Raw genomic sequence first — 22,289 nt, 5'->3', positions numbered from 1 at the left:
TTCCAAATACTTCATAGATGATACTGTTGCATCTTCTAAAATGTGGCTTGATTCCCAAAATATAGTTCCATGTTTGTTGAAAGTTCTCTCTTGTACTCTCTGGTTTATTCAAATGCAGAGGATTTAATGGAAGAAGTCTACCCATAGTCCAAGCAATAACCATGGTGTGACCTCTAATATACAGAATGTTCTCCTTAAAGCAGAAAGGCTGCTGGTCACAAATCATCAAATTCCTTGCTTAGGGATGCTGAACTATTCTGGCATTTGCCAGTGCTGAAAATACTTGATCACAGTCAAAGTAAACTGATATAGACACTATGCATTCTGACTGCGTTGTACTGCACACAGGTAGACGTAGTCATATTTTGATTCTATGATTCTAAGGCCTATGGAGCCCAGAAAAGCAGAGATGACGTGAGCAAAATCTTGAACAACAGCTCACAACTACACTTACACTTCTGCAAGGACGTGGCAAAACACAAACCCAGTGTTTGCAGAAATTAGGTTAAATCTGTCGTCCTCTTTCAGCTGCACACTTTTCACACAAATAATAGTTTAAAGACTGAAACCGAATATTGATATTGCCAAAAAAGAGCACTATTTCATCAACTATCTCTCACAGTATGGAGGGGCAAAGTCCAAAGATTCTCAGAAATATTTATGTATGCGTTAAATCATAAAATGAACTGAAAAAGAGCAGTGGCAGTGGAGAAGACAAGAGAGTCTATTGCTTAAGGCAATGCATGAACGTTCTCTCAAGTTGAGAAAGTCAGAGAACGCCACCTCTGTAGGCCAAGCTGAATCTCAACCCAAAGTGAAGTTCTTTTGTTTGTTTCCTCCACATTGTAGCATAGTTATTTGCTGAGTATTTACAGTTCAGTTAGTTTCTTTTCCTTTTATGAAAAAGAACAGTTAGGTTTCAGCATCTGAATACTTATGAGAGCAAACAAAACGAGCACCTCGAAATTTGGATTTTTTTATGACACGTCACCAAACTTCAGAAGAAAACAGAAGTTTGTTCTCAGGATGCAAGATATCTACAGCAGATAGACAAATATAGAACACATGTTAAAGTATGCTGCTATCAAACAGAAATTCTTGGTCATTAGGGTGTGCTTGAAACTTTGCTATATGTAAATTATTTTTTTCTGATTAAAGAATTTTTATTCCTAGGTGGACAGAAACCAAAAAGATGTCATTGTAAATATAAGGAGTCATCAGCTATCTATTAGGAGATGATTCCAAGTAAATTAGTAATTATTTCAACTTACTACAACTCTAGCCCATTTTCAGAAATAATGAAAATTTCAGCCACAGCTTTTACAATTATTCCCAAATTCTACAGTAGTCAGTATACTTTGTGTGTCCTGTGGGATGGTACAGAAAGTGCTGCAGGGTGTTGAAAGTTCCAGATATATTATCTGAGATCTTCAGTCCTGGAATATCTCAACTACCTAACCCTGTAACCACACACTGCAAAGCTGACAACAGAAATGCTGGAATATAGACTGGAAATGTTATGAACTCACCTCTTCCTCTTTCCACCCCCATTTCCCCAACAGAATTAGACTTGAAAAAAGCAACAAATATCCACAGTTATCCTTAAATCTAAGTTCACTAGAATTTTTTTTTTTTAAAAGGCACATCTCAACGCTGAACTGAGTAAAAAAAAATGAAAAAGGCTTTATCTTTCTGTGAACTATGCATGTCCCTTAAAACTGAGTATGTGCCTTGAAAGGTGTGGCCAGTGAGCAAACCTGAGTCAACACATTACACTACTTTGTACCTTAGTGATCCCTGAAAGTCACTCTACAACCTTTCACTTTGACAGCTCTGAGCTGAAGCTGTGCCTTTCAGGCTCTGAACAGAACTTGTCTGTGTGCAGGCCGCTGCTCTTCTCCTTACTTTCCATAAGAAGAAAGAGCAGGTATTGAAAATCTTATGGAAATTGAACCATATACAACTTTATTTCATAGTTAAAACACAATTCAAAGTGGTACTGTAAGAAGACTGTTCTCTAGGCTACTTCGCTCACTGGCTTGAAACTCCCCTTACTCTGATGTATGGCCTACACAATGCATTTAACCAGGGTGGCCATTGGATCACATGACAGAGAAAAGTGTGGAAAATAAACATGTATCACAAATACTGTTCTTTTCTGGCCAAAACGTGATTCTGAGAGTTCTGTTCCGCCTGATCTTCTGTATCTGATCTTCTTTCATTATTTTTTTTTACTGTTTAGAAGTTATGAGTCATTCTCCAGGACAAAAAAAAAAAAACAACAAAACCAAAACAATAAGATAAGTATAAGCCAATTTAATATGTCTCCCTGCCAGACTTTTTTTTTTTTTTTAAAAAAAGAAAAAACTTTGCTGCAGATACTTTCTGGTTTCTCAAATGAGTCTTCAACTTTGATTTCACACAGCTATTGATTTTCCACGTTACAAAAGCAGAGGCTGCATCTTTAATCCGCTGTTGCACAACCGAGTTACCAGGCTCTGCTAAGTTAACCTCTTATGTATAAAGTCACAGCCTTTGAACAACCTTATTTGTCTGTTCTTCAGAGGCAAAAAACTGCTGTCAGAACTCTGAAAAACAAAGCAGTAGCTGTAAATGCAAGAAAAGAAATAAGTCTCATCTTCACAGGCCAGAACTCAGCAGGCAAACACACTGCCCTGCTTTGAGGACAACCTACAGAACACCTTGTCAAACTCCTCTACATGAAGGTGATCAGAGCATCAATATACTCTGTGCAAGTGCAAACTGCACACAGTTTGAAGAATTTCTCGCTATGATGAACACGCTTCTGAAGAACAGTTGAGCAGTAAACACAAAACATGTGAACAGTCTATGAACAGGCATTAGGCGCAGCACCAACATAAACTAAGAGGAGAAACAGGAGTGTGCCCTCCCACCTGCGCAGCAATGCTGGCCCAAGACTGCCCTTCTCAACTCATTGCAGGGCTGAGAAGAAGAGCTTGGCAAGGAGCTCCAAAAAGCAAACGCCAAAGCTGAGCAATGAGGAGGCGGTTTCAAGGAGCAGCATCTGCCTCTCAGTGACTGCAGTTTTTCAAGCAGTGAGAAGCAGCGCTGACATCAGTGCATCCTTTACTTCTTCCCATTTTGCGTTTTTTACATAGAATATTTCTGGCTAAAACAATAAAGGCGGGGTAGTAAAAGTGTTACAGAGGTACACCCAAGAGGGGCCAGGAGCGGGGAGCAGCGAGGGGTTAAAACCCACAGAACGAGTCAGTAAACGCATCATTCAAATAAAAGGCGCAACAATTACCGAGAAACTTTAAAGCGACTCACCTCGAGGGAGCGAGATCAAAGCGCCGCCGTCACTCGGAGCCCGCTCTGGCCCTTCAGGCCCTGGAGGAAAAGGTTCCTTCACTTGGGACATCTGCCAGCTCTCACCGAGTAGCGCAGAGTCTGCACTCCCTCCAGCCGAACTAACACGCCACCCTGCAGGAACAAGCACGCGAAAGGACTCGTTAGCGCGTTCTACGCAGAAAACTCACGGCTCGGGGCGCGGGACTGCGGAGGGACAGCGACGAAGCGGCGGCAACTTCGCGGCCAGGCGCGCCGCCCGCCCCCCGCGGCGACACCCGCGGGACCGGGGGGCGGCGGCCGCGGGCGAGGGGGAGGGCGGCGGCGGCGGCCCGGCAGCCGGAGGGCGCGGGGCCCCATGCGGTGCGGAGGGGCGCGCCCTACCTCCGCATTTCCTCCCGCTCCGCCGCGCAGCCCGGCCCCCCTCCGCGTCCCCGCTCCCCCGGCGCCCGCCGCCTCGCGCGCCCCACGGGCCTTCCCCCGGGCACACGCGTGCACTCACGCACCCGCACTCGCCCCCCGCCGCCGCAGTCACTGCTTTGCCATCATTTCCGGACGATGAAACATCCCACTCCGGCTGGCGGCGAGCGCGGCTCGGGGCGGCCGCTGTGCGTGTCCCGCCGCCCGCCAGCGCCGGGCCGCGGGCTGGGCCGCCCCCCGCCCCCAGCCGGGCCTCCCGCCACGGGAAGTCCCCGGGAGGCTGAAACCCGTCAGGCAGAAATAGGGAGAAAGGGGAAAAAAAAAAAAAAAAAAAAACCAACCGCCACCCTGAAAGGAAGGCTTTCATGCCTGGACAGTGCTTGCAGCTGTAGGGTTTGGCTGAGGCACTTCTCATGGTGCAGCCGCTGCCTCAGAAGTTGTGCGTTGCGGTGGTTACTGTTTGCCTTCACCCCGTCGCGCCTCAGAAAGCTGGCAGCCCGGTAGCCTGGTCAGGGCTGTGGGCTCTGCTGCCTGCCCGGCCTGCCGCCCCTCACACCTGTCCTGGCCTGTGTGCCTCTGCCCACAGCACGGGTATGTGAGGAGGAAGGACTGGACAAGTATTTTTCAGATGCAGAAACCCAGAAAGCAAACCACTCCTTCCGCTAGTACCTGCCTAGCAGCCTTACCTGTGGTTCTCTAAACACATTTCTTTCCCATTACACCAATTGGTTTGGTTGGCTTATGCTCTGCTGCTGCCCACACTGTGGAGTGTTGCCACTATGCACCAATGTACCCGTACATTAAGATATCTTGCACATCCTACTGCAGCTCTGTACACCTCTCTTATTACATGTTCATCTTTAGTCTGTAATTTCTTTAAAAGATAGAAATTCTAGCATGATTTAGTGAAGATGCTTTACTGCTGTCTCCCATCACAGTGGACAAGCAGGTACCTTCTAGGAAGTTGGAACTGGGAATTAAAAATAGCCAAGTTATAAATTTGGCTGCATCCTAACATGGGAAAAGAGAACTGATGGTTATTGCTTCTGATATCATAAGTACTAAGTAATGTGGTCAGATATTAAGAGTTTTCTTCTTAAAGCTGAGCATTTCCCTGCAATGCTCACATACTGACTGTACAGCGTAAATACCTGAGTAGGAGCCATTTCCTTTGGGACACCACCCACTTCAGGGCCTGTTCTAATTGCAAAAGCCATCACTGTTCAGCTTTATTATTGGTCACTATTGGTGCAAGAGGTAAGTGTGATGCAACTAATAAGAAATGCTATTTCAGGTTTATATATTTTCTGCCGAGAAATACGATCATTTTTAAGTATTTCAGTAAACTAAGATGTTCTTTGGTACAATGTAATATTTCTTTAAGCTTTTTCATGATATAATGGAAAAAAAAGTGCACTATGTCCAGAAGAAGCCAAGTAAAAATTCCATTTAGTGTACACAAACTTATATTGCATTGCTTAATAATAATGTGGGTATCAATATCTGCACCTCTCATCTAAGAAGACATTGCATAACTTTCCACAGCACCAGTATACAACAGCTGCTTCTCTCCTCGCTGCCCTGAAGGCAGAGCACTTCAGGCATAAGGTAGAAGGACTTACCTCAAACTCACAAGTGAGTCAGTAGCAGAAGAGCGGTTATGACTCATCCTCAACGTCCAAGCCTGTGTTTTTCCCTCTGAAACTGGGAAACAGCACAGAACAGTGGGAGGAGCAACAACTTAGCCGGCCACACCCTGCCTTCAAAATGTTTCATTGGATAATACATGTCTATCTAGCAGATACCATGCAGGTTTTATGGTTGATTTTTTTTTAACCTTATCTATAACACACACATGGTGAATGTCTTGGTGTTCAGTTTATCTTTTTCAAAAAGATGATGGCATGAACTCACTGTGTAAAGGTTCTGCTGAAGGTAGCTGCCTATATAGAGATTGAAACAACCTAATGAATGTGCTGAATTGGATCTTCAGATGATGTTGCCGTACTGCCATTGATGCAGTGTACAATAAGCCCAAGTAAAATCAAATAAAACAAGTTCAGATAATTCAATATGCAAAAAGTTCAGTTCACTGAAATAACATTAAAAATACTGTGCAACACATTCAACTACATTGAAAAGCTGTGGTGCTGCTTGTACCACAGTTGTTTTACTGATTGTGAAAAGATAGATCCAGATGTGGTCACTGTTAGTGAGATACCGCAGGTAGGCAAAGTTCATTGGCAGAAGCCAACAATATGGCACACTCCTGGCAGCCTAACACTGCTAATCTAAACTGATTGTTTCATACTGTTTTTTAAAGTTTAACTATTATTAAAACTTCTGAGGGAGTGGGCAGCCTAACAGCAGCCCCTCAAGTATATTACAAACATGAGACGCAACAGATCTTACTACAGGAGTCAGGGTACAGGTTGTTGCACTATTCCTCTACACTCTTTCATTCATAGAATCATAGAATCAATCACCAAGGTTGGAAAAGACCTAAAAGATCATCCAGTCCAACCGTTCACCTATTACCAATAACTCCCACTAAATCATGTCCATCAACACAACATCCAGTCTTTCCTTGAACACCCCCAGGGTCGGTGACTCCACCACCTCATTGCTAGATTAGAAAATTCAGGTATGCTTTTCAAGATCATAATGGCAGATCTGGGAGGTGAATGTGAAGGTAAGCTCAAAACATTTTTAATGCAGTAAGTATGGTTTGTAGTCAGGTAAAAGTTTTCTAAAAGCCTTCTCTGTGTTTCTTTCCTTATTGAACATTTCTGGAAAACAAAATCCTATTAAAAGTGCACAAAATGCAAAACACAGTCATATGTCTTCAGGACAAAACTGACCTCCACACAAGACATAAAATAGATATCACCTCCAACCAAAATAAGGCTCATTACTAAGTGAAAGTATTTTAGAAAGACACAAGTTGTTATTTAAACTAAATCCATTACATCCCAAAATAAACTGCTCCAAATTTTAGGATATTTTTACTTACATTGTTAAAACCTTAAGCTGTATTTTAGCTTTAGTTTTCCAAGTAAAAATTTCAGTCTGAATTTTTTTGAATATCAGTTTCTTAAAGAGGAAGTTCTGGCTAGCAGAGTTACTTTTCTCAGCAATGCTGCAGAAAGTTTGTGTATAGCTTCAAAGAAATATTACTGCTTACATGGTAAAGAGGAGCGATTGTTGAATAGTTGGATCGGTACAGGTGTAGCTGCCTGGATTTGCTCCCCATACCTTTATTTCCTTAAGATTACTCTTATACAGATGTTGCCCTTCTTCTGTCAACAAGAGCAGGGGAAAGTGCAAAGATTTTATGTCCTTAACATTCCATGTAACTTTCAGGTTTCTGAAAGATGAACAAAAATAGTAAATCCATGACTGATAGCTAGTACTTTAGTACCTGTGAGCTCAAATCATCCTTCTCCTATACTTAAAAGCATAATTCTCAATTTTGTAAAAAGCATTTCTAGCATATGTTTATTATTTTAAACTTCACAACTATTTTCACTAGTGGGATACTGGCAGGCTCTCTGCCAGTAGTTGTAGTGTGGCAACACCAAAATGGAAAGACTGCTATAGTTGAGAGGGATAAAAAAAAAGAGTTAGTTTTAAAGATAAGCTATGTTATAAAATAACAGCATTTCAAATTAAGTTTAAAAATTCATTTTAATTTATATTGAAATCAAGAATATATGTAATATAAGAAGTTCAGCAGAAAAGAAACACACTGAAGGGCAATTTGAAGGATATTAGCATGCCTGAACTGGTTGGGTTCTTGGTTTTCATGGCCTAGTTTGTATATTACCCTTCTCCAAAATGTCTTTAGAAGCCACAAATAGCTGGATTCTGCCTGCAGATTGTTTTAGATTAGGTTTTGTACTCCCTAAAACACAACCACTGAAATACAGTGGGATTGACAGCACTTCAAACATCAGCTGGTCATAGCAGGGCAACCAATCCCTTCTATTCCAAGGAAATCCATCTCCATAGAGCACAGAGAGAAAAATAAACACTAGGATGCCAAAATGAAATTGGAGGCATACAGATTTAAGTCCTTCCACAATCAGAAATAGAGTCAAGAAATGCAGAGAAGCAATTAACTCCAGTAATGCTGCACTCTGCCATTTGGAGGAAGAAGTCTTTCTACCATAAATGATTCTTGCCCAGGCCTAGTGTTTCTCTGCCACGGGATGGACTTCTCAGTGGGGAGAAAAAGAATGTGAGGCTTAATGGTTGCTTTGTTCAGACTCAAGCTGGCAATTAGAATTACAGTTAAAGTAAATATGAATTTTAAAAAAAAGGGAAAGGAAGGGAAGGCAAGGCAAGGCAAGGCAAGGCAAGGCAAGATACATCCTTCTTCACTGTGCTGATTTCCTATTTATAATGAACTATTTTCTGTGAAATAGTATAGCAAAGATTTCATTAAAATTGATAAATTGTAAAATGAAACAAAATATATTGAGAAGAATTATTCCTGATGTAACTTTGGTGAAGCCAAAGGAGTTCTATGAAAGATGAATGCAGCTCAGCAAGCTTTATCCTACTTAGGGCGAAGCACATCACATGATATGGTTTATGGTAGTTTCAGCTATTGCTTAGCAAGCTCAAGCAAGTAGCTCACTCAGGCAAGTAATAGATCTCACATGAAAAAGTAGCAGATCATGTATTGAGGCCTGCAAAATGATGTTTCATCACAACAAAACGGCAACTATAATTTATTACATTCCTACAAATAAGTGACAAAGAAATATTCAATATTCAATTAAAATTAAATCTGTTGGATTGCAACATATAATTTATTTGCATATATTCTTTTCAGTTACTCAGCTTTTCACTTTGCAGTTAATATTGCACCTTAATAAAAAACTTATTTAATTCTTCAGAAGAAACTTGAAATTCAGCAGAAGTGAACGCTTCAAACACTTCAGAGGCTATTCAGACTCTTCAGTGCATTCAAGATTATTTGGAATTTCTTTTGACGTTACAGATCATCTCCGCAAAGAGAAGCGATGGACAACACCATCTCTTGAGTTAATAGGATAGTTAAGCAGTTTAAGTGAATATGGATTAAAAATTGTGGCTAACTAAATACAAAATGTAGGAACATGGAATACATAGAGATTTAATAAATTTAGAATAGCTTACTGAATTTACCTAAACAGCATGGACACCGAGTCTTGAAATGATGTAGGTAATTTCGTCCTCACTCTTTCTGGTTATTCCAGTTAGTCTACAGGATAAGGTGGGACGAAGCCAAGTCTTCCCCAGCTTTTCTTTTAATTCCTGGGGGAAATCCCCATCCTGTGGCATAGACACAGAACTACATTAGACCTGGTCCCAGAAGCTTTGTTTATAACAGGTGAAAGAAAACCGAGTTAGCAAGGCTTCTGCGAGCTGGGCAGTATCTTCATCTGGCATTATTCTACCTTAGTATTTTATGCACATTCTTAACAATTGTGAGTATTCATAAAACTTACATTATCATTTCTCAGCACTACCAAACTAACTGTCAATATCAAATGAGGTTTGCAAAAATACCATTCCTAGAATTTAAAAAAAAAAAAAAAAAAAAAAAATCCCATATAAACTGAATACCTAATCAATCCTTCCCAATTATATTAAAAAGAAAAATATTTGAACAAGCATATTTTACATATAAGTAAATAATGCAGTGAAACAAAAGACGGTATGCTACTTTGCTGTATGACATCATGGAATCACATCCAGAGATCTCTAAACATTTAGCTAAATTTGTGCACCTTCAATACGAATTCATAATGCACAGTACAGTACAGTTGTTGCTTTGGAGATGTCAGTATGCTATGGATCAGATATTAAAGATATTGTGCATCTGTGTTACAGCTCTGTAATACAGAATGGTCTTAGTTATGTATTGCATATTATTCCTAATGGCGTATTTGGAGCATATTTATAAAAGCTCCTTTGGAACCTCCAGCATGCATGCTGCTACTATATGTTAACAACAGAATGCACTTGCATATTTTGAGTCCTTAATGCTGAAAGCACAATGGAATCTTTGAGAAAAAATTGTTTCTCTACTTACAAGCAGAAATTATTTGCTCATGCTTCTCACTCAAAGCTGTGCACAGTAGTTTCTCACCCTGGTCTTTACAACTCACAATAAACAAACAAACAAGCAAACAAATAGATAAATAAATAAATCCACTTGCAAAAATTCTTCAAACTATGGCTTTCTTAAAGTAAAATATTTCACGATATCTCTTTCTCCACTATTTTTCTCCTATCTGCTAATTATAATCAAAATACTGTTTTTTTTAATTGCCTGAATACGTGCTTTCCATTTCTCATTTTGGCATCCTTGTAAGTGACTGGACTAAGGTCTTAGCATCAAGTGCTTATTTGAATACTAAGTATACATACAGTTCTTCTCCTAACCCAGTCAGCAGTCTGGATTGGAAAAGGCTCTTTCTTCTACATCACAAAATATGATGATTTTTGAATCAACAATTGTTTTTTTTCTGCATCAATAAATGAATATCCTGGCATCCTATGCAAATAAAGATGGAAAAAAAAGGCAGGGAAGTAAATAAAGTCTTCTGCTTCAGTTTCTTGTTATCTAAATGAAAGTACTACAGATCTTGGAATCTTGAGTCCAGGTCTACTACAGTTCTGTGTCTGTTCCCACAGGATGGGGGTTTTTCGCAGGAAGCAAAAGAAAATCTAGAGAAGACTTGGCTTTGTCCCACCTCATTCTGTAGACTAACTGGAATAACCAGAAAGAGTGAAGAGGAAATTACCTACATTTTTCAAGAACTAGATAGCATCCATGGTGCAGAGTGACAAGTAATAGCTTTTAAATATTTTCAGTGTATTACTTTAGTAAGCAGTACTGAGAAGTATTTCATGGGTTTTATACTAATGCAGATATTAGTTCCAAATGTGTGCAGATAGGCGTTTTGGCAATTAATGGCAAGTATAAACTGAAAACCATGTAAGAATTAAATATTTATGCCCTTACAGATAAACATTATAACATCTCATCTAAAATAATAATAAAATTGGAAAACTCAGATTAGAATCAAAAAGTCCCACGCATGCAGCACCTTCAGATCATGCTTATGGAGATATGTTCCTACCCACTGAATGATGGGTGTGGTTATACTCCCTGGTACAATGTGTAATGTCTGTTACATATCAGAGAGAGAGAGAGTGTGTGTGTGTATGTACATAAAATCAGTGGAATTTTAGTGATTTCCTTTAAAATAAATGGTTACATTTTAGTATAGTGAGGAAGGCTATTGCCATGTACAAATTTCTCCATTTCTCTTTTCTTCTTTCTGTGGTTTGTTTTAACCATTTTAAAGTATTAATGAAAATACTGTAAAAGTTATAATGTTAAAGTATAATTTTATTTAACATTGTTTTACATATAAAAGCTATAAACAGGCTGTAGTAAACTTATACAACCAGTTATCTTGAGGTCTGAGCTGTTTTTTTCTTTCTTTTATGACTGTAAATAAAAGTAAGATAGTTTGTACTCAGTTATTTTAGGTTTCTAACGTGCTAGCTGTTCTGTCTCAGATTGTTTCAAGATACAAATGCCAGCAGTTCACAAATTACTGTGATCGTCAAGAATCAGAAAAAAAATTAAATAAATTCTGTAGTTTTCCAAGGTGACTTTTATATCTCTGCAATAAATTGTTTGTATTTTCATCCAATATGTTTTATTATAATAAAAGTAAAGTTCTGGTAACCATCTCCTACAGCCAAGTAAAATTGAATCAACCTCAGCACTGTATCACTGCTGGTTTCACTGCAAAGTAGAGTCACTGGTTTTCCAGTCCTGGAAATCTATCCATTCCTCCAATTTTTGCCCAATTTTGTTTTAGTAAAATGGAAAAAAAGATGTTGGATTTTTTAATTCAGTAGTACTGGACCTATCCTGAACTTGATCCAATACTTTACACAGACTAGTTTAAGTTTTGCACACCTGTTTCTAGGGTCAAAGATATACTTCTAATTATTTTAACCATAAATGTAATTAAGACAGAATATTTTTTCACACAAAGAGTACTGCCATTTTTTTCTCAGCTATTTGTCACTGGCAGCAAGGACATGAGACTTCCAGCCCCCTCCATTTTCCATCACCATCAGTCTGTTCTGTGGCTGTAAGTAGGAGTTTCCTCCTGTGGTGACCCTGCACTCCAAAACAGTAAATGCTGCTGACTGTCTGATGATGTCTTGCCTCCTCATGTTACCATTTGTGAATAGTTCTGAAAAAAATCGTAGCTAATTTAGAGAAGAGTTTTTGAAGTGTTCTCTCAAAACACTGTAGCATCACCACGGTGTCATTTTCCTAAGGGAAAAAATATGATTTACATCAAAAATTTCTGTTGCAGAGCACTCAAACTAGTATGAACTCTCCTACTCATCAGCAGCTTGGAGATCCAAAACATAGCACTAGTTCAGAAATGTATGCATGATGCTCTTCATCCCACAGCCCAGGTTTAGTCATTGACTAAAGTGATGGTAAAACTGTGCAGCAAAGAAAGTCTTTTCAATGTAGGAATGTGTCTTCTATTCAATATGTGCTTCCTTATGCCTGATGTAGTAATGGAATCAAATATACTAACAAATAAAATATTAAAAAAAAAAAAAAAGTTTTAAATTATTGCAAATCATACTGCAAAAACATGCACAGGGATTAGTATCCAAAAACTAAATCTTTGGAAGCATCTGTGCTGTTGGTCATCAATTTCTCCATTTATAAAATTGAAGCTAGACATACAAAAACATAAGGGTAGGAGAAACACATAGATACATAATTTTTTCCTTTATGATACAAAAGAAAAAACAGCAGCAAACCCTCTCACATAACATCTGCTGCTTCTTATGTCTTGTAACACTTCAAATTCTCTTTCGGTATAACATTTGTTCTGGAACGTGAAGTGGTGAATACCAGCGACCATCTCCTGTGACAACAGAGACTTCTTAAAATAAAGCAGAACACATTGGATCTTCCCTACTCAACATAAATGAGTGAACTTGAGAACATTACCGTGACTCTTGCCTCTCTGTGATGAAAACAAAATGAGAATCTTGGTCCATGGATATAGCAATGTGCAAAATACTATATTAACATGCTCTGCCAAGAAATGTGCTGTTTGGTAAAATAAGGTGGATGTCTTAGAAATATGCAGCAGACTTCTGTTCATATACATTAATGTTTGTGTAAGTTTCTATTTAGACACCCATAGTTATCTATACTCATATTGTGTATGTGTAAAGGATATGCCACAATAGACCATGAGATTATACATTTATCCTCATTTGTGAAGGTGGAGGCCTAGAACTCTTGAATGGGAAAAGATATATTATAAAGTATTTAATCCTAATCAATATTTATTAAAGGAGACAAAGTAACAGTAAGGCAAACCTTACAATATTTAAGAAAAAAGCAGAAAGCTGTATTTCTTATCTTAGTAGTTAATGAAGTTCTATGATTTATTTTAACCCTGAAGTTGGTTTCAAAAAACCCTAATTATATTAATGTACTAAAAGAAATACAATTGTCACTTAGTTTCATTAAGCATGACAGGTGACTGTTCCAAAGATAAATGCTGAAACATGTGAAAATTGCAAGTTCAGGTTGAAGTGACAATAATATGGGATTAAATTGGGCTGCTCACTGCATTAATCAATACTACAATTTATTTTTTAATGTATGAAGAACATTTAGGCTCATTAATTTATGACAAGGTTCTTCCTACTTCACTTTTCCATTCAGTCTTCAGACTTTGCTCTCCTCTTAAAATACTCTGGCTGTTTATAAACCTACATTCAATCTCATGAAATACCACTGTTGGAAGAGAATCAGCTTTCTGCATGCCATGTGCAATTTGGCAAATTGGGAATATAACTCAATTAAAGGAGATATGGCTCTATTGAGTTCAGAAAAATTGTAGAATCGTCACCATCTGAGCAAAATCAGAAAAGATTTAAAACTGTTCAGTTTATGATATCTCGCTTTTCTTCACAAAGCATAGGCTATGCCTCCAAGCATACAGAAAGCCACGGATTTTTATTTCCAGTTGCTAACACATACAATACTGTACCAAGTCAGCATTATACTTAGATTATTACAGCCGGAATTTGTGACTTGAACAGGAACTGAGAGGATCCTACCATAATGTAATTTCGTTGCAACTTTATGACTCAAAACACAAACACTCACACACTGTGCTGCCTCATACAGCTGTGGTTTGCTTATCTTGTAACTCATGATAGTTCACATTGTTGAGTTTTAGTGCTTAGGGATAGGCAAGCTGTTAAAAACTTTAGTTTCTTAATACAATTTATGAGCAGTGATCACGTTTGTACACTTGACTTTTATGGACAGCCATCAGCAAGAATGCTTACAGCATCTTGTAGAAACACATATTCAGGAGACTTTTTATTAAAAATATGATTAAATGACATACATAGAGCCATCGATGCACAAATAAGGGTGTCCAAAAAGGGCATAATTCAGCACTTTACGAAATCTCCTTCACAGTATTGTAGAATTAATACATAACGGATTTAGCTCTGATTTGGAATATAATACTTCTCCCAAGTAAAAATACTGTCAGTATCAGTGTATAGTTTATCAGACAGTATTGAAAATCAGACTTGTTAACAGGTCTAAATTAGTTGGGTTTTTTTAAACACACAGATGAAAAATAACGTAAAAACTTAAATGCTGGAATAAATAAATACATCATGTGTAAATGAGCATGAACCAGTTAGTAGCCTTTTCTATTAATACCTTGTATTTTTTGCTCTGTGCATATTGTGTGAGCTCTAAGTTAAGGACTTGCCACTTTTATTGTTCTTTACAACTCCTGTGCATCTGGCTCATTATTCTTGTGACCTACCAAAATCCACATATAAGTGGGTAATGTCTCTTAAACTTATTAGTCCAGTTTGATTAAGAGACAGTGTTCATAGTGGAGGAGTATATGAGGCAATTTATGGCTTTTGAGGGTGATTAAATGCTGAAGTGGAGTTGAGGCATTTGATAATCACAGGAGTTATTTATTGGTAGAATATTCTAAGCCACACTTTTCTCATCAGCCAGCAATATAAGAACATTCAATGGACAAGATTAAAAAGACAGATTTTGCTGGGTAAATGAAACTTTGAAATGCTGTGATGCATATACAGGTGAGAGCTCCCACTTGTTTCATGTGAAGGGCAGGTATAGGTAAAGCACATGAAGAATTCATCAGGAACACGATCATCTCCCTAAGAGCTGAGCTAAAGTGAAATCATTGTGCGAGGGAGTTACCTGTGTGGAAATTGAGGGCTGAGACTCAAGTGAGAATATATGTGATTTGAGTCAAGATTCCTGATTCATTTTCATTTTGCTACTGTAAATGAGTAACAACTGTCATCTACTAAGCTGGCCTGCTAGCCCATGTTGGAATCAGGTTCAAAGTGGCTGCAATTCTCCTGTCTTCTGAGAAAGGGCTCATTTCATTTATACCTCCAAAAGTATAAAGTAAGTAAGGAATGATACTGTAGAAGTAGGCCACTATGGAATTAGAAGAACAGAGGCTCTGTTGGAAAACCCTTATGAGAGCTTGGAGAGGAAATAGGAGTTGAGGAATTGGGGGATTTTCAATATTTTTTTTTTTAGTTAATGCTGTGAGTCACGAGTAAAAACACCAGTGCTGAGAGCCTTCTCTATATTTATTTAGACAGTGAATACCAGGAGATACAAATCATTCAGAGAACCCATGTGGTAGTCTGCTATCCACAAAATAACCATGCTTGTTGTGTTGTTTTTTTAATTTTTTTTTTATTTTTAAAGAAGGCATCAGTGGTACTCTTGCAGAAAAAAACAAAACAAAACAAACAAAAAAAAAAACCAAAACCCACAGACAATGTCTTCTGCAGCTAAATCATTAAAACCAAGAATCTGTACCAATGTACCATTGGTATCTGTACCATTAAAACCACTGTAATGTGTACCAATCTCATCGTGGTACTTCTGCTCAGGATACTCCTTTGTTCTATTCTGAGCTCACATACTTCAGTCTAGAGCAGCAAGAAATTCAACCCTCTTTTCATTTAGTGGAATCAAAGGAAAAATTGAAGGGAAGATGCTAAAGAGTCAGACAGACTGTTTTGGAGCATGTCTCAAAGATTACATTGGAAGCAGGTGACATTGCTTCCGGTGGTAATCTGTCATTTCCATAAATGCTAATCAAAAAGAAATAGAAAATATTTTTACTTCTTACTGAGCAGTAGGTAGAAAAAGAAAGATCTCATTTGCCCCATCAGTTTCCTGCCTTTCAGTTTTCTTCATATGTACTAGCAATGATCTGCATGGGTAAAAGGAAGGAAATCTAAATTGCTGAACATACCCAGCAGATTTTTTTCAACAGCATCCTAAGAAAAACTGGAGATGGACTACTACTGGAAAGTAAAATACACAAGTACTTCTATATACAACTGTTGGATGTCTAATTCTTTCTCCCTAAAGAATTTCAGAAAGTAGATAGGAAATAAGCAGAGAAACACTGTTGTGGGGGACCCTGTTTTTCACGCCCCTTCACTTAGAGGTGCTCCATAACACTTTTGCAGTGAGAGGGAAGGAGGAAGGAACTGCCATGTTGGATCACTCCAGAAACTCTCCTAGAGCCATCTGCTCTCCTGCAGAGCAGTCAGCAGCAAGTATTCCAGGGAAACATACAAAAACTTAGTAACAAAATGTGCTCTAATTCCTATACTGCTACGTATCATGAGATCTTACACTAATTTGCAATAAGTTGCTCTTCCATTACCTCTGACATCAGACTTCGTCCATTTAAGAGACTATCTGTATGCCTAAGTTGTTCATACAATTCAAGCATTATACTCCAGTCTGCACAAAGAAATGTATAAAAATCATATTTTAATGTGATGAGGAATTTCTTTTTTAACCTCTAGAAATTGCTCAAGCCTCAGGGTGAATATGGTCTCAGTGCATCTAAACTCTGAGTCCCAGCCATGTTTCCATAAATACACAGCTTATTCTGAATCTTGCACTGTCTACCATTGTTTCTTTTATTTTTTCTTTATCTTTTTTTATTTGTTTAGTTGTTTAATATAGTGTAGGAAACTTCAATTCTCCTCTAAAACTTTCATAGCTTCAACAAGCAAAACAGTCTGTGTGTGCCTTCTTTTTGTTGCCTATGAAGTAAGGATAGTAGGATTTACTTCCTAGGAAAGCTATAGCCTAGCTTCTCACCAGCGAACTCCAAGCAGTAATTCTTTGTTAATAATTTCCAGCCCACTATCTGGGAAATTAGCAAATGTACCTGGCAGCCATCCTGTCGAGGATGTCAGGAGGCTCCATTAGGAGGCACCATTGCTGGATTTTCAGTTTTGTTTCTGACTCTGGTCCTCAGTTTTGGCCTGTCTTACTGGCAGAATTATTGACAGAGATTGCTTTACCCCCTTTCTCTTTCCTCAAAGAGTTAGTGAAAATGTGATGACAAAATAAGAGCTACCACTGCGACAGCAGGATAGTTATTTCAGAAAGCATACCAGGGCACAGTTTCAGAACAATCCCACAACACTATTTAGAAGTTGACTGACTTCTTGTTAAGGACATAACAAATCAGTTTGTTCATTCTTGGGATGATAATGCCATTTCACTGAAGTACAAGTGAGCACCTTTTACATTTTCTGTGCACAGCAAAAAAAAAAAAAAAACCCATAACAATACTGTTGAGCCTTCTGAAATGAATACCTCTTGAAGCAATAAATCCGTTAAAGGAAAAATGGTTTCTGGGCACCAAGGCTATGTGTTTAAGGATTTGAACTTTCTTAATGCCTAAAACCTGGAAAAAAAGTCCAGAAAGGACACCCAATTAGAAAGATATTGACTCATCCTGACAAAGGGGAAGGGGGAGGGAGCAAGGGAGGAAGGAGGGAAGAGATCAAGGCTCCCAACAAAAGGCCTATTCATTTATAACAGCTTGGCTGTGGAGCCATTCCAGCATGCTTAAAAATACTTTATCCATTAGTTGAGAACTATTTTCTAAATGCTAGCTTGCTGCCTACATCTGACCACAACCAGGTTCCTTTTCACACTGAGGACAGCAAGGTTCACGTTGTCAAAAGCTGCTTGCCGCCTCTTCTGGACCTTGTGCAGGAAAGATGCGATGTAAAGCAGAGGTGCCCTGTGTGAAACAAAACCGCCTGACCTCCAGCATGTATAGAGAGGAAGTACAATGCTGCTCAGTTCCTCCCAGGCTATTTTAAGAAAAGAGGACAAACGAATACAACATTTAACTAGAGCTAGCCTTGCATGAAAAAAAAAAAACAAAACAGGAAGATCATTTTAGGTTAATTAAGTATTAAGAATAAGGTCATTTAATGCATTGGTATACAAGCTCAACAGGAATACTTTGCAATTTTATATAAAGCTGCTTTACGTTAAGCTCTGGTCATAGACCTGAATAAAAGCATTGAACATATAGCACCAGAATTCTTATTGGTAATGGCCAACAGATGAACATTTTTAATTACAAATGCTGTGTATTTTTTGAACAGTAGAATGTTTAAATCAAATGCTTCTCTCTTGTGAACATTTCCTTCCCATTTATAAATGACATCACTGGTACTATTAATATTTTATGCTAGACACTGTGGATACAACTTCATATAAAAGCATTTCTTTATCTGAAATACGACTGTTGCTATAAAGTTGGCAGTTCTACCTTTTCCCAGTATTTTGTTGCATGTGGTTTCAGAGTTGAGTTTGAGGAAAATGAATGTCTGTTTTAATGTGTGTTTATTTCTCTTGACACATACGTAGCATGCTTATGTTCGTTTGCATTGAGACTCTGGAGAAGATGCTGGGAGAATATCGTGCAGTTGATCTTCTCATCAAAGTACCTGGTTTTCTAAATGCGTCTGTCAGTCAGCTACAGCAAAAAGTACTCTAAATTACAATATATGCCAATTCACCTTTGTAACCTTTTCTCATGTGGATATTCCTAATAATATCAGCCCTATGTGAATGCAAAAAGGCTACATCTGTATCTACAGCATCTGTTTAAAGTAAAAATTCAATGAATAAATGCTTAAGTTCTTAAAACAAAGTATTCAATAATTTGTATTTTGGCTTTACAGTTTACATCTAGTGAAACAAGGTTTGCAAGAATTCCTTGTTTGCATTCCTGAGTTTAATTATTTTCAAGCTAGGATGGGGAAGCACTGAATAAAGTGGGCACTGTAAATAAATATTCATATGTGTCCAGTTGCACAGAAGCATGTTTTTATTGTACAGAATTCAGTGAGTGCAAAAGAGCTGCCTTTTTAGTTTCCTGAGACACGATAGCTATTAACCTAGGTTCGCAGGTACCTTGAAATATTTATGAATAATACAATACAGATTTGAAAATATGATCTCCTTTTATGAATACTGGCACATTATAGGCCAGCTCTGCAGAAGACCTAAGAAAACTAGCAGGGCAAGATCAAGCATTTGTTTACATCTCACCTCCAATGAAATATAATTATACTTTGGCTGACCTTTAAGAAGATGTAACAATTATGTAATGAAGTAAAATGCAAGCCAAAAGGAGGAAGGGAGGCCGCTGGTCACCCAGTCCAGAATATACTAGAAACAATCTCTAGTTGCAGTGTATCATGAGAAATCCTAAGTTTTACATGTAGTGTTGGATTTGTAAATGTTTCTAATTCAACAGAGAAACATATCCAGATGTTAATAGTTCATTTCATTTTCTAAGCTACATCAAAGAGCAAGATGACCTCAATGCAAAACCAGGAATGAGAAGAATTCCTGAATTCTGACCCTAGTAGCGCCTGAGTTCAGAAGCCTTCCTGCCACTGCTAGCCTTCTCCATTCTCATGAGCTGGGTGTTGTCTTTTTTATTATTGTTATTTATTTAAGGGAAATTCATATGCCATGTGAAATACGATGTGTGCTGGGAAACAGAGCTCAGTGCTGGAAGTGCAAAGGGCAGTTACAGTGCTGTTAAAATACTGTCTAGGAAGAAGTGCCTGATTAGATTTAAACTCCTTGCTCCAACATTCCTCAGAAAAGATATCAGGGTAGAAAAATAGGGATCTTTTTTCTTTCATCTTTTGAATCCAGATTGGAAAGTGCTCCGTGACCTCAACAAAGCTGGTACAGAGTTTTCCCTTACTGCAGATCAGGTGTTGAAATTTCCATAAACCTTTCACTCATCCCTCTGCCAAAAGTGCTTCCAGCTGAGGTTGAAACTTAACCAATGTGCAAAGTGGATCATCAGATAAGACTGAGCTTCAGGCAACCAAGTTGATCAGCTTGGTTACATAGGTGTAAGTCATATATCACATTATACTGGTGTAATGCAATGGAAAGCACAACAATGATAGCAGAATAGCAAGGTCCTAGGATGCAGCAAGACAGAATTTGCTCAAATGCAACAACTGTGGACACAGAAATGAAGGAAAGAGATTACTTCCCTTCAGAAGATCTCAGGTAATAATAATAATTTCATTTATTTCCTGAGTCTACTCTTCTAGGCCATAGATACTTGCAGTTTAGAACTAACTGGGCAATTCTTGCTGTTCAACAGCATTTTTGAGTAGTTTGTGGATTTTTCTTCCAATTCTTTTTTAAGCTTCTATCAACTTTTAGCACCACACACGTCCTGTAGTAACATAATTGCACAAAGAGTTATTTCTTTTTAGTTTTGATCTTGCCATATACTAACTTCATCTGAGAGCCACTTGTTTGGTGCCGTCAGTCCCCGTTTAAATCCTCCATAATCTTGATGTTTTCATAAACATCCCTCTTCTCTTGTCTTTTTTTTCTAGCCTTACGATTCTTAAGTTATTTAATTAAACATTGTACTGAAACTACTTCATACTTTTGATTATCCTTGTGAGTTTCTCTGTATCATTTTGACTTGGAGAAAGAGTGAGGGGAAAGTGGGCCAAAAATATCTACAGTGCTCAAGATGTGAGCACACTGTGAAATTACAGAGAGGTGTAATAATATTTTCCATTTTGAGCTGACATATTCGTATAACTGTTTCTCTACAATTATCTACTATTTATAATTTGAAGATCTCGTTCCTGGTTGACAGGCTGCGTCTGTTAAGTTAGAATTTATATATAATTAAAGTTGAGATTATTTTTCCCCATATTTATTTACCTTTCATTTAAATTGCTTTGTTACTAAACATTATATTCTGCAATTTTTCTCATATGGTTCTCATCTCTCTTGTCTTGAATGACTTTATAATACCAAAAAACTTTGCTGTTTCACTCTTCATCCACCCTTCATTCTCATTTATGACAATGTTGAAGATCATAGGTTTAGCACACACTTTTGTAGATCTCTGCTTGTTGCTTCTCAACTGAGAAAATTGACTATATGAACTTACGTTTTTTTCCTTTAAATTTTAAGTGATTATTCATCCATTCAGAACTTTGTTTCTTACTCAATGGCAACATAGTCTGTTTAACAGATATTTAATAACATTGTAAAAAGCCTTTTGGGATTGCAAGAAAACTGGCAGCTGGATTTCTCTTCTCTAACTGATCACTGGCTCTTCATTCATTCTTGATTTTTTATGTGTGATTCCTCTTTACAAAGACCAATGCTTTCCCCTACAAAACATATATTATTTATTTACATGTTTGCTAATTCCATTTTTCTATTCTGTCCATATTTGCCAAGTTCATGCCAGAACATGTAGGTTCCTTGATCCTCCTTGAATTATTTTTTTTAAATCAGCATCACATATTTGCCTTCCAGTTCTGAAATATCAAAGCACTTTAAGCAAAAGATTTCACTATATAGTAAATTGTCTGGCTTCCTCATATCTGAGTTACTCTAAAGTTGTTGATTTCATAAATTATATCTTTCATAGCAATATCAACCTTTTATTCTCAATCTTTTTCCCGTAGCCAAAAACCATTATGGCTCAGTGCAACTTTGACATCAACTGCAGCCTGCACAGATAGATAATGTTCCATGCATGTTGCTGAGCTGGAGACCAACATCAGCACTAGTTTGCAGCCCTCAGACCCAGTCAGAAAGCGATTGCTCTCGTAGCAAATACTGAGGTATTACCTCACATCACTGCATGTTCACTTCTTGCCCAGAGCTTCATTTTCTCTTTAAACCTTCCTCTGATGCACTTTTTCTTGTTCCAGTATATTTCCCCAGTGAGGTCATTGTGGTGGTGAAGTTCTGTGACAGACAAAGCCCTTGTATAGGGCTGCTTGCTGAGGTGATGGCTCATACATGGTGCAGAAGGGATGGTTTCTGAAAAGAGATACACAAAAGCACGTTAGGATCACAACAGTTTTACTGAGCCTTCCATGAGCCCTGATGCTAGCCAGCATGTAGATCAGATGTCAAGGGTGTCCTCCAACCTAGAATGCTCTGCACATGGCCTCTGAGCCTCATGAATGTAGCAGTAGGCTTCTGGGAATAAACATATGTTTATTAAACCAAATACAAGAGGAAGCAATAAATA

General features: G+C 38.1%; 1 protein-coding gene across 1 annotated transcript in view; it reads right to left on the bottom strand.

Moving 5' to 3' along the window:
• The window catches only part of MDFIC (MyoD family inhibitor domain containing), a gene marked incomplete at both ends in the record, with an annotated part of 44,666 nt that extends 40,501 nt beyond the window's left edge, over positions 1-4,165 (bottom strand). Inside the window, 2 exons of the mRNA XM_079541067.1 lie at positions 3,313-3,490; positions 3,833-4,165. Of these exons, the coding sequence (XP_079397193.1) occupies positions 3,313-3,490; positions 3,833-4,165 (511 nt within the window). The remainder of the gene's footprint in view (positions 1-3,312; positions 3,491-3,832) is intronic.
• Between the last annotated feature and the right edge of the window lie 18,124 nt (positions 4,166-22,289).

Source organism: Tetrao urogallus (genome assembly GCF_951394365.1).
Source record: "Tetrao urogallus genome assembly, chromosome: 1".
NCBI classification, from domain to species: domain Eukaryota; kingdom Metazoa; phylum Chordata; class Aves; order Galliformes; family Phasianidae; genus Tetrao; species Tetrao urogallus.
This window is presented reverse-complemented; position numbering and strand designations above follow the sequence as displayed.